This window comes from Amblyraja radiata, chromosome 9, assembly GCF_010909765.2.
Source record: "Amblyraja radiata isolate CabotCenter1 chromosome 9, sAmbRad1.1.pri, whole genome shotgun sequence".
Lineage (NCBI taxonomy): Eukaryota > Metazoa > Chordata > Chondrichthyes > Rajiformes > Rajidae > Amblyraja > Amblyraja radiata.
The window spans coordinates 62,399,570-62,411,959 of NC_045964.1; the positions used below are offsets into that span (position 1 = coordinate 62,399,570).

Consider the following 12,390-nt stretch of genomic DNA (forward strand, 5'->3'; position numbering starts at 1 on the left):
TCACGGAAAGAGTGGTCCTTGTGGAAAATGGAAGGGGAGGGTGAAGGAAATGGGAAGGTGGGGTAGAACTGCGCGCAGCGGTAGAGTTACTGCCTTACAGAGACGCTAGTTCGATCCTGACTACAGGTGCTGTCTGTGCGGAGTTTGTACGTTCTTCCTGTGACTGCGTGGACTTTTCCTGGGTGCTCCGGTTTCCTCCCACACTTCAAAGACGAACAGGTTTGTAGGTTAATTTTGTTAAAAATTGCATATTATCCCGAGTGTGTAGGATAGTGCTAATGAATGAATAAGTTTACGGATCACTGTTCGGCACGGACTTGGTGGGCCGAAGGGCCTGTTTCTGCGCTGTCTCTCTACAGCCTAAAGTAAACAAGATTGTTACATTTATGCTAATGGGTTAGTAGTGTGCAGGGTTGGGTTGGGAATGGGAAGGAGTGGCAATTGGGAGACCCAGGAACGTAGGAGGTCAGCAAAGGAGCTGCCTGTGTTTGGTTTCACTGCTGTAGAGGACCCCACCAAATGCACAATGCCGTTCAGTTTAGTTTATTGTCACGTGTACCGAGCGAGGTACAGTGAAAAGCTTTTGTTGCTCGCTATCCAGTCAGCGGAAAGACAATACATGATTACAATCGAGCCATTTAAAGTGTGCAGGTACATGATAAGGGAATAACGTTTAGTGTAAGATTAAGGCAGTAAAGTCCAATCACAGATAGTCTGAGGGTCTCCAATGAGGTAGATAGTAGTTCAGGACTGCTCTCTAGTTGTGGTAGGATGGTTCAGTTGTCTGATAACAGCTGGGAAGAAACTGTCCCCGAATCTGGAGGTGTGAGTTTTCACACTTCTATACTTTTTGCCCGATGTCGTGGCCAGGGTGCGACTCGTCCTTGATTATGCAATAGCCCAGGTTGGAGGAGGTGCAGGTGAATCCCTGACTCACCTGGAAGGGTTGTTGAGATCCCTGGATGGAGGTGAGGGAGGTGGTGCAGGGACAGGTGTTGCACCTTCTGTGTTTGCAGGGGAAAGTGCCTGGGGAAGGAGACGGATGGATGTTCAAAGCAAGGAGCGTGCGGTACTTGTGGAGAGCGGAAGGGGCGGTGGAGGGGATATGCGAGTTGATGGTGGGATCGCATTGTAGCTGGTTACTGAGGGAAGGTGAGAGGAAGAGTAGGAAAACAGGCGGGGAAGTTTCCAAGACGAAAAAAACAACAGCAACCATGAAGTAATCTTTCCCTTATTAAAGAGCTTCACAGGACATCAAAACAGAACAGCTGGAAACAGACCAGCTTAAACAAAACACTTGTGATTTAGTATTCCCATTCATCCAATTACGCCTCATTGGAGCCCTTGCATTTTCCCTTTAATCCACACTTTCTCTGTAACTTAGTTTAGTTTCAAGATACAGTGCAGAAACTGGCCCTTCAGCACGATCCGCGCCCACCAACGATCCCTGTACTCTAGTATTATACTACGCAGGCGAGGGACAATTTACAATTTTACCAAACCAATTTGCTTTGAAACCTGTACGTCTTTGGAGTGTGGGAGGAAATCGGAACACCCTGGGAAAATTATAAGGAGGTTATGGGGAGAACGTACAACATCCGTTCACACAAGCACCCGCAGTCTGGATTGAGCCCAGGTCTCTGGCGCTGCAAGGCAGCAACTCTACCGCTGCGCCACTGTGCCACCTCTAAAGCTGGATATTAGCTGTATTCTGCATGGTTTGACTGTATTCGTATACGGACGTTTTGCTCGAATAACATTCAAAACAATGTTTTTCCGTTGGACCTTGGCACGCGTGACGATGACAAATCAATATCAAACATGAACATTTAATGCTATTGGACAATTGACAAAAGGAATCTCACCTTGTACACCAAGCTGGTGATCATTTAGTGCTACGGGAAAAATGACTAAAGCAAACTCACCTTGTACACCAAGCTGGTGATGAGTTTGGTTTCGAAGATATAACCTAAAGGGATCCAGTTCAGAAACCGTAGCAAAGTCTCCAGTGTCGCGTGGACTAAAGGGGCATTCTGAGAGTTCTCCTGCAAACATATGACGTGAAAAATAATATTACTGGACCACACACCAGGAATTGCAAAAACTCAAGCAAGTAAATACAATAATATTCCCAATCCAGAGCCGGCAAAAAATAGACAGCGGTCCCAGTAAATTACAATTAACAATTAAAAAGGAGACCTTTTTACCAAAAAAAAAAAAAAAAAAAAAAATCTTATAGAAATGTATAACATTCTTAAGGGATTGGACAGGCTAGATGCAGGAAAGATGTTCCCCATGTTGAGGGAGTCCAGAACCAGGGAGCTATAACTCCTGGATAAGCGTGCAACTAAGAAAACCAAGCCCAAAGCCAAAGTATTATCTAACAAAATATTAATCAATAATAAATGCTGACTTAAGAAACATAGAAAATAGATGCAGGACTAGGCCATTCGAGCCAGCACCACCATTCAATATGATCAAGGCTGATCATCCAAAATCAATAGCCCATTCCTGCTTACTCCCCATATCCCTTGATTCCATTAGCCCTTAGAGCTAAATCTAACTCTCTCTTGAAAACACCCAGTGAATTGGCCTCCACTGCCTTCTGTGGCAGAGAATTCCACAGATTCACAACTCACTGGCTGTAAAAGGTTTATTCTCATCTCAGTCCTAAATGACCTACCCCTTATTCACACAGTGACCTTGGTTCTGGGCTCCCTCAACAAGGGGAACATCTTTCCTGCATCTAGCCTGTCCAATCTCTTAAGAATTTTATACACATTTCTATAAGATTTTGATTATTTTTTTTAAGTCTGTTTCAGATATTAGACTTTTCACTTCTATCCATTTTGGGAACATTTACTTACCATCACAAACTGACAGAGCTGAAATATCTGTGAGAATTCATTGCACATACTGTGGGGGAGAAAGAAAAACAAGGAAAAGAAAATCAGATGCAATTTTATCCGAGGACAGCTACTAGGAGTGGAAAAGGTTAATACGGTAATTAAGTGATAGGATCAGTAGTAGACCATTCGACCTATCAAGTCTACTCCGCCATTCAATCATGGCTGATCTATCTCCCCCTCCCAACCCCATTCTCCAGCCTTCTCCCCGTAACCTCGGACACCCGTACTAATCAAGAATCTATCTATCTCTTCCTTAAAAATATCCATTAAAAGGTGGAGTTTTTGTCTAAAGTGCTTATTTTCATCTACTAATTCCTGCTGCTAAACTAAATAATATAGCCCCCCCCCCCCCCCCCCCCCAAAAACATGTGGCACCTTGGCTGGGTAAGGCGGCCGTTCTCGACCTCATCGAGACTTCCGTGGCCAGTCGGCTGGTTGAATTTGCCGCCTGCAGCCAGGGTTCTTGAACTGCAGATCGGCAACAGCTGACTTTGCGGGTTGGTATCTCAGCCCCCCACCCCACCCCCCCACCCCCCCACCCCGTCTCCCTCCCCAAGGCCTCTGTTGGCCCAGCAAAATGGATAATCCAGAAAGTTAACCCACCATCTGCAGTTCCTTCCTACACATTTATTCTCCCAACGTTGACAGCTCAAGGTCTTGCAAGGTTGACGGCCAGCTGCTTGAGAGAAATGCTTAGGGAACCCTTCGGGTGGTACGGTGGTAGAATTACAGCCTTACAGCGCCACAGGGCCGGATTTGATCCTGACCACAGGCTGTACGGAGTTTGTACGGTCTCCCCGTGACCTGCATGGGTTTTCTCCGTGACCTTTGGTTTCTTCCCACACTCCAAAGATAAGGTTTGTTGGTTAATTGGCTTGGTTATGAATGTTAAAAAATTGTCCCTGGTGCGTGTAGGGTGGTGTTAATGTGCAGGGATCGCTGGTCGGTGCAGACTCGGCGGGCCGGAGGACCTGTTTCCGCGCTGTATCTCTAAACTAAACAAAACTAAATTCAGCCAAGAAACACAATGCCCACTCCTACAAACCTCCAACCACCCAACAGTTGGACCATTTCTCGTATCAGGAGAGGATACGCGTTGGGGGAGGACAGTGCACCCACCTGTCCTTTAAATGCTTGGCTTTCACCTGCGTCATCTGCCCGCTGGAGAAATCAAACACCTCTTCACTTAGCAGCTTCAGAATAACCATGTTATTCTGACACAGAGACTCGCTGGTTCTGCTGGCACCCACTATGTCGCTTATGAACGTGGGCCAATTTTTGGGCCATTCATGTTTGAGAATCTGCGGTTTTAAAGAGGAAAGGGGTCAAAACAGAAAAAGAGAATTCTTCATTCCCGATCAGAAAGGATATTTCTAATATACACAACTCCGCAGTAGTTCCCTGGGAGGCATCAAATTCCATGCAGTCATACGTCAGTTCCACCAAGTGACGCCATACACAGGCAGTACACGGTGGCACCACTGGTAGAGCCGCCACTTCACAATCACAATAATACTTTATTCGCCAAGTATGTTTTGCAACATATGAGCAATTTCATTTGCCAAGTCAGTCATACAAATATTAAGCAACGGAACACACAAAACACATTTTAACATAAACATCCACCACAGTGACTCCTCCACATTCCTCACTGTGATGGAAGGCGAAGAAAAGTTCAATCTCTTCGAGTTCAGGGCACTCGAGCCCTCCGTTGACGGGATGATCTTGACTCTGGCGGCGTTTGGGCCCCCCGCGTCGAGGCGATCGGCTCCTGCATCGGGGGGGATGTCAGATCCCCCCCTGCCGGACGATCGAACCCCGCGTCGGGGCTGGTCGAACCTTCCGCGACGTTGGAGCTCCCGACATCCACGGCCTCTTCCGAGACGGCGAGCTCCCGATGTAAAGACCGCAGGCCGCGGTTGGAGTGATCCCAGGCAAGGGATCGACTCCGATGTAAGGCCGCGCCCCCCCGGTGGGGCCCCAAGGTCAGTCCGTGGAGGCCTCCAGCTCCGTCGATGTTAGGCCGCAGAGTGACCGGAGAATGCGATCTGAAAATTAATCGCATCTCCAGCAAGGTAACAAACTGAAAAAAGTTTCCCCCTCCCCCTCCCCGCCACATAAAACAAACCGGAGAACATTTACACAAACTTTTAACACTAACTAAAAAAAAGACAAGAAACTATGGTTCCTGCCTCACCCACAGGTATGTGCCCAGACTGTCCATGCAGTGTTTGCACATTCTCTCTGCGATTGTGCAACTACCATCACGGGAAACACAGTGACGCAGCAGTAGAGTTGTTGCCTTACAGCACCAGGGACCAGGGTTCGATCCTGACCACGGGAGCTGTATGTTCTCCCTGTGATCGCGTGAGTTTGCTCGAGATCCACGTTGACCACCGATCACCCATTCACACTAGTTCTATGCAATTCCCCACTTTCTCGTATCCACTCTCTACACACTAGGGATAATTCAAGCTGTGCAGCTTTGCCACCCTCGAGAAAGGCAGACCCAACTATAGATAGAGAGACAAAATGCTGGAGTAACTCAGCGGGACAGGCGGCCTCTCAGGAGAGAAGGAACGGGTGAGAGTTTTGGGTCGAGAACCTTCAACAATAGATGCCACACTTCCACTAATGTCTGAAGAAGGGTTTCGGCCCGAAACGTCGCCTATTTCCTTCGCTCCATAGATGCTGCTGCACCCGCTGAGTTTCTCCAGCAATTTTGTGTACCTTCCACTAATCATCAGTGTCTTCCGAGCCACTCCAGAGGGTGGCACGGTGTCGCAGCGGCCGTGCAGGAAGATTGTTCCCGATGTTGGGGAAGTGCAGGACAAGGGGTCACAGCTTAAGGATAAGGGGGAAATCCTTTAGGACCGAGATGAGAAGAAACTTTTTCACACAGAGAGTGGTGAATCTCTGGAACTCTCTGCCACAGAGGGTAGTTGAGGCCAGTTCATTGGCTATATTTAAGAGGGAGTTAGATGTGGCCCTTGTGGCTAAGGGATCAGGGGGTATGGAGAGAAGGCAGGTACGGGATACTGAGTTGGATGATCAGCCATGATCATATTGAATGGCGGTGCAGGCTCGAAGGGCCGAATGGCCTACTCCTGCACCTATTTTCTATGTATCTGTATCTAACTGCTGCCTTACAGTGATGAAGACCTGGGCTTGATCTTAACTACCGGTGTTGTTTGTACGTTTTCCCCATGACCTGCGTGGGTTTTCTCCGGGACCTGCGGTTTCCTCCCACATTACAAAGACGTACAGGTTTGGAGGCTAATTTGCTTTGGTAGAAATTGCAAATTGTCCCTAGCGTGTAGGATAGTGCTAGCGTACAGGATGATTGCTGGTCGGCGCGGACTCGGTGGGCTGAAGGACCTGTTTATGCGCTGTATGCCTGGACTACACTAAAGTAATAACGCATATCAAACATTCAAGCAATGAAAAACCACTGCCCTTGATGCAGTGACTTGGAAAGGAAGAGTCAGCTTCAGAAAAAGCCATGGACCACAAATGGTTAACAGCCAGGAACCTGTTTCTGGAGAAGAATCTACAGCTGGGGTTAGAGAGGTTGATTATGGATTCATATTTTGGTTGCCCCGTGGGAAGCAAATACAAAATCCTTAGCAAAATCTTTTGGAAGAATTTCATTTTGGGGACAAGCAGCAATAATTTGGGCAAGGTGTACAGTTATTGAAGGATGGATACAAGCCCATGGAAAGAATTGTTTTTTTTAATTTTCTTTTATTAATAAACGTAACCACAAATGTTGTTGCCAATAGCAACTGCAAGGCTTTCAACAGTTTCTAAAGGGGTCAAAACATAAAAAGAAAATTCTTCATTCCTGATCTGAAAAGATATTTCTAACATACACAACTCACCAGTTGTTCCCTGGGGATATCAAATTACATGCAGTTCCACCAAGTGACGCAATACACACTCAAAGGATATGGGGAAAAAGCAGGAACGGGGTACTGATTTTGGATGATCAGCCATGATCATATTGATTGGCGGTGCTGGCTCGAAGTGCCGAATTGCCTACTCCTGCACCTATTTTTCTATGTTCTATGTTTCTAATGGGGGAGGGGGGTTATTCTTCTGAGTGTTCTTCATTCAGCAAATCAGGTAATGTCTATGTAGAAGTTTCATCAATGTCTTAACTACACATACAGTCATAGAGTCATACAGTGTGGAAACAGGCCCTTCAGCCCAACTTGCCCACACCGACCAACACGCCCCATCTACACTAGTCCCACCTGCCTACGTTTGGCCTATGTCCCTCGAAAACTGTCCTATCCATGTAACTGTCTAAGCGTTGCCATAGTCCCTGCGTTAACTACCTCCTCTGGCAGCTCGCCCAGACTCATGTGATGTATCCATATCTTATCAGCCTCATGAACACGTGTGAGTATGAGCAGTGTATATTGGTAAAGATCACAAGTTCATAAAATCGATATAGTACTCATAAGGTAGGAGTAGAATTAGGCCATTCGGCCCATCGAGTCTACTCCGCCAATCAATCATGGCTGATCTATCTCTCCCTCATAACCCCATTCTCCTGCCTTCTCCCCATAACCTCTGACATCCGTACAAATCAAGAATCTCTCTATCTCTGCCTTAAATATTTCCACTGACTTGGCCTCCAGAGCTGCCTGTGGCAAAGAATTCCACAGATTCGCCACCTTCTGACTAAAGATAAAATAAAGACGACCCACACTGGCAATTGCTTGACTCGAAACAGTGTTTCTGTCGAGATGCCACCACTGTAATACCTTCCCCTCCCCAATACTCATTATCAGAAACATCACTCCGGTGGGTTAATTGGAGATATGTCAGTCCTGATCAGCAGGTAATGCCAACCACAGCAATTTCTCAAACCATTCCCCAGGCCAAGAACCAATTCAATTTCCACTTCAGAATGCTTGTCAAACTCGCATACCATTTAGTTCACGCCAGACTTTTACTAACCTGTACAAGAATCATATTCAGTTTTCCAAGGTAAACTTTATCTTTCTGGAAAGAAATGAGAAAAACATGTACATTAGAAAATGACGCCAACTGTTTTTGCGGCTCATGTCCATATTAAAATGGGCACGCCAGTTACAGGACTGTTTAACTTTCTCCACAGGTTATAGAAGTAGCAAGGGAACTTGTCCTGAACAGCTATCCAGGAAAAGAGAATGACAGAGGTGGATGTACAGGTCTATAAAGAGGTGGATGTACAGATCTACTGCACAGTGGCACAGCGGTAGAGTTGCTGCCTTACAGCAACAGAGATCCGAGTTCAATCCTGACTACCGGTGCTGTCTATACGGAGTATGTACCTTCTCGCCGTGACCGCATGGGTTTTATCCGGGTGTTCTGTTTAGCTTTCAGTTTAGAAATACAACGTGGAAACAGGCCCTTCGATCCTCGCAGACTAACACTATCCTAAACACATGAAGGACAATTTACAATTTTACCAAGCCAATTAACCTACAAACCGTAGCGTGGGAGGAAACTGGAGCTCCCGGAGAAAACCCACACAGGTCACGGGGAGAACGTACAAACGCCATACAGACAGCACCCATAGTCAGGTCTCTGGCGTTGTGAGGCAGCAACTCTACCTCTGCGCCACCGTGCTCCAGTTTCCTCCCATATTTCAAAGACATACAGGTTTGTAGATTCATTGGCTTTGGTAAAGGCTGTAAATTGTCTCTCGTGCGTAGGGCTAGTGCATGGGGTGATCGCTGCTCGGAGCGGACTCGGTGGACTGAAGGGCCTGTTTCCGCACTGTAACTCTAAACTAACCTAAACTACTGCGAAGATCAGTTTTTTTGGTGGGTCCCTCCATTGAAAGTACCTGACCATGTTACATGAGCTCAGTCAATAAGCAATCAGATGCATGGAATTAAATTTCAGTCTTACTATGACAATTAAATTAACTAGCATCAGTAACAGTGACCACGAAATTACCAGGTTGATGTGAACATTTCTATAGCTTGATAACATCTTTCAGAGAAGTAAATCTGACATCTCCTGCCAAAATTTGTTTAATTCCAGACATACTGGGACAGTTTCTTCCCAGCTGTTATCAGGCAACTGAACCATCCTACCAACAACTAGAGGGCAGCCCTGAGCTACTATCTCCCTCTTTGGAGACCCTCGGGCTATCTTTGATCGGACTTTATCTTGCACTATACGTTATTCATGTTATTCCCTTTATCCTGCATCTGTACACTGTGGACGGCTCGATTGTAATCATGTATTGTCTTTCCGCTGACTGGTTAGCACGCAGCAAAAGCTTTTCACTGTACCTCGGTACACGTGACAATAAACTGAACTGAAACTCAACTATTAACCACCCTCTGAAAAGAACTGCCCTGGAAGGGCACGTACTCCATTGAAGGAGATTTAGGGACAGGACATGCCAAATCCACACCCTACAAATCAAAATAAATGAAGGATGCATAGGGCTAAATCCAAACAGGGAGCGTAGCCCAGAGAGAAATAGAAAGGTAGATTTCTAAAGAGCCTGTTCCAGTTACGCAATTTTGTAGGAGACTATAGGCGACTAGGCTGTCGCCACAGTCGCCGGGGTGTCGCCGGGGAGTCGCCTGTGTCATCTCCTCAGTCGCCCAAAGAGTCGTAGAGTCTTTCTGGTCGCCGCAGAATTTTGAAATGTTCAAAACTTTTCGGCGACTGTTGTTTTGACCCCAATGGGGGTAGCCTGATGTAGCAAGATGTAGGTGCTGGCACCAGGATGAAGTAGGATGTTGCCAGGATAACGTAGGTAGCTGCCGGTGATGACATCAGTGAATGCCATTAAAGTTATATTGTAGATAATTTCAATTTTAATCTTATTATAATACTTTTGTATGCGCTGTTGTATGTCGTAGGGGCGTACAGTCGCCGTTTTTTTCGGCAACCTGCAACGACCATGACAGTCAAGGCAGTCGCTTAAAAAAATCACCTAAGTGGGACAGGCCCTTAAGAGCTAAAGTGAAGATTGAGGAAAACAAATATAAAACTGAAATATTTGAAGTGCACAGGTTTTTTAAATTTACCTCCAAGGTCTCTGAAGACGTTTTAATTATTAAACCCACGACATACTTTTTTATTCCTGCAAGAAAGAGAAAAAAAAAAGGTGATATTTAATTAAGATTCTTTTTTCCAAAACAGAGGAGTGGAAGAGAACTGCTCGACTTACCTTCACACTGATTCCTGGGGAGTATTTTCCAACGTGTTTTAATCACATTTTCCAGTATTTGCAAGGCATAGTACTGAGAAACAAACATTAAAAATAATCAATGGCGTTTTAATAATAGCATCTGGTAAACACTATTATTTTAAATCCACTCCCCACACGCAAGAGCTTCCTCCAAGTCTTTAAACTTCAGAGAGACAGTGCGAAAACAGGCCCCTCTGCCCACCGAGTCCGCTCCGACCATCGATCACCTCGGACACTAACACTATCCTACACAACAGGGACAGTTTATAATTTTAGAAACATTTTGCGGAACACAGTGGCGCAGCAGGAGAGTTGTTGCCCAGGTTCGATCCCGACTACAGGTGCAGTCTGTATGGAGTTTGTGCAATCTCCCTGTGGGCGCGTGGGTTTTGTCAGGGTGCTCCAGTTTCCTCCCACACTCCAAAGACGTACAGGTTTGTTGGTTAATTGGGCTTCTGCAAATTGTAAATTATCTCGTGTGTGAGATAGTGCTAGTGTAGGATAGTGCTAGGGCTGGTACACAAAATTGCTGGAGGAACTCAGCGGGTGCAGCAGCATCTATGGAGCGAAGGAAATAGGCGACGTTTCGGGCCGAAACCCTTCTTCAGACGGCCCGAAACGTCGCCTATTTCCTTCGCTCCATAGATGCTGCTGCACCCGCTGAGTTCCTCCAGCAATTTTGTGTACCTTCGATATTCCAGCATCTGCAGTTCCCTTTTGAACATAGTGCTAGGGCTGGTTGGGGCGGACTCGGTGGGACGAAGGGCCTGTTTCCGTGCTGTATCTCTAAAGTCTATAGGCTGAAGTCTAAATCTGGACCCGCACTAGAGGTCAGTATCTGTGGTGTGCTCAGCCACCCAGGTAAAGATACAGAAGGAACAACACAAAAACATCATAGGTGGTGTCTGTGTGGATTTTTGAATGAATGAACAACTTTCTGAGGTAGGAGGTAGGCGCAGAATGTACAAGGTTGGTCGTGATTTTATTGTTCACTGGTCTACTGCAAAGATCAGTCTTTCTTGGTGGTAGACAAAAAAGCTGGAGAAACTCAGCGGGTGAGGCAGCATCTATGGAGCGAAGGAATAGGCGACGTTTCGGGTCGAGACTCTTCTTGGTTTTTCTTGGTGGGTCACCCTCCATTTAAAGTACCTGACCCTCAGACATTAGCCCAGACAACAAATTACCGAACTAACATCCAGACCATGGAATCCAATTCCAGTCTCGCTCAGACTTAGGTTAAAAAAAGACTTCCTTTAAGACCCTCAACCATCTGGTGCTGAAGGCAGCAACTCTACCGTTGCGACATCCTGTGCTTCCAAAGTACTCCACGTTTCCATATTTTTCACCTAGAGAGTTGTGCATCTGTGGAATTCTCTGCCACAGAAGGCAGTAGAGGCCAATTCACTGGATGTTTTCAAGAGAGAGTTAGATATAGCTCTTAGGGCTAACGGAATCAATGGATATGTGGAGAAATCAGGAATGGGGTACTGATTTTGGATGATCAGCCATGATCATATTGAATGGTGGTGCTAGCTCGAAGGGCCGAATGGCCTACTCCTGCACCTATTTTCTATGTTTCTACACCACTACCTGCAAGATTTCTTTTGGATTTAGCAAATAGATGGAACTCTCCCTTTGCAAAGGCTGCGTGGTTGTGATAACTAAGAGCTTTAAAACTAAGATCATGAAGCAGGGGCATTAAAAGGTTCTGGAACCGAGGAACGAGGAAGATACATCGCAGGGAAAACACAAAGATCTGGAGATGCTGGAACCTTGAGCAAAACTCAAAGTGCTGAAGGAATACAATGGGTCAGGTAGGATCTGTGGAGGGATTAAACAGATAATATTTTGGGTCTGGGACCTTGCCCTTGTCAGTCTGAAGTCACGACATGGAATGTCACCGATCCATTCCTTCCATTTATGCTGCCCAACATTCCAAGACATTTTTTTTAGTTTAGTTTTAGTTTAGTTTGGAAATTCGACAGCGGAAACAAATCCTTTCGGCCCGTTCCGATCAACGATCCCCGCAAATTAACACTATCCTACACACGCTCGGGACAATTTACGTTTAAACCAAGCCAATTAGCTTACAAACCTGCTCATCTTTGGAGCATGAAAGGAAACCGGAGCTGCCTGGAGAAAACCCACGCAGGCCACTGGCATTCTGTACAAACTCCGTGCAGACAGCACCCCGTAGTCAGGATCAAACCCGGGTCTCTGGCGCTGTAAGGCAGCAACTCCCCCACTGTGCCACTGCGCTGCATAACACAT

The 12,390-nt window shown here is 46.2% G+C and overlaps 1 protein-coding gene across 4 annotated transcripts in view; it reads right to left on the reverse strand.

The window, feature by feature from the left end:
* The window catches only part of LOC116977208 (exportin-1-like), a 102,044-nt gene that overhangs the window by 38,711 nt on the left and 50,943 nt on the right, over positions 1-12,390 (reverse strand). For all 4 annotated transcript variants that reach the window (XM_033027617.1, XM_033027614.1, XM_033027615.1 and 1 more), the window contains 6 exons: positions 10,099-10,171; positions 9,956-10,011; positions 7,878-7,922; positions 4,029-4,210; positions 2,868-2,916; positions 1,926-2,045 (listed from right to left, as the gene is read on the reverse strand). In XM_033027617.1, coding sequence (XP_032883508.1) covers positions 1,926-2,045; positions 2,868-2,916; positions 4,029-4,210; positions 7,878-7,922; positions 9,956-10,011; positions 10,099-10,171 — 525 coding nt within the window. The remainder of the gene's footprint in view (positions 1-1,925; positions 2,046-2,867; positions 2,917-4,028; positions 4,211-7,877; positions 7,923-9,955; positions 10,012-10,098; positions 10,172-12,390) is intronic.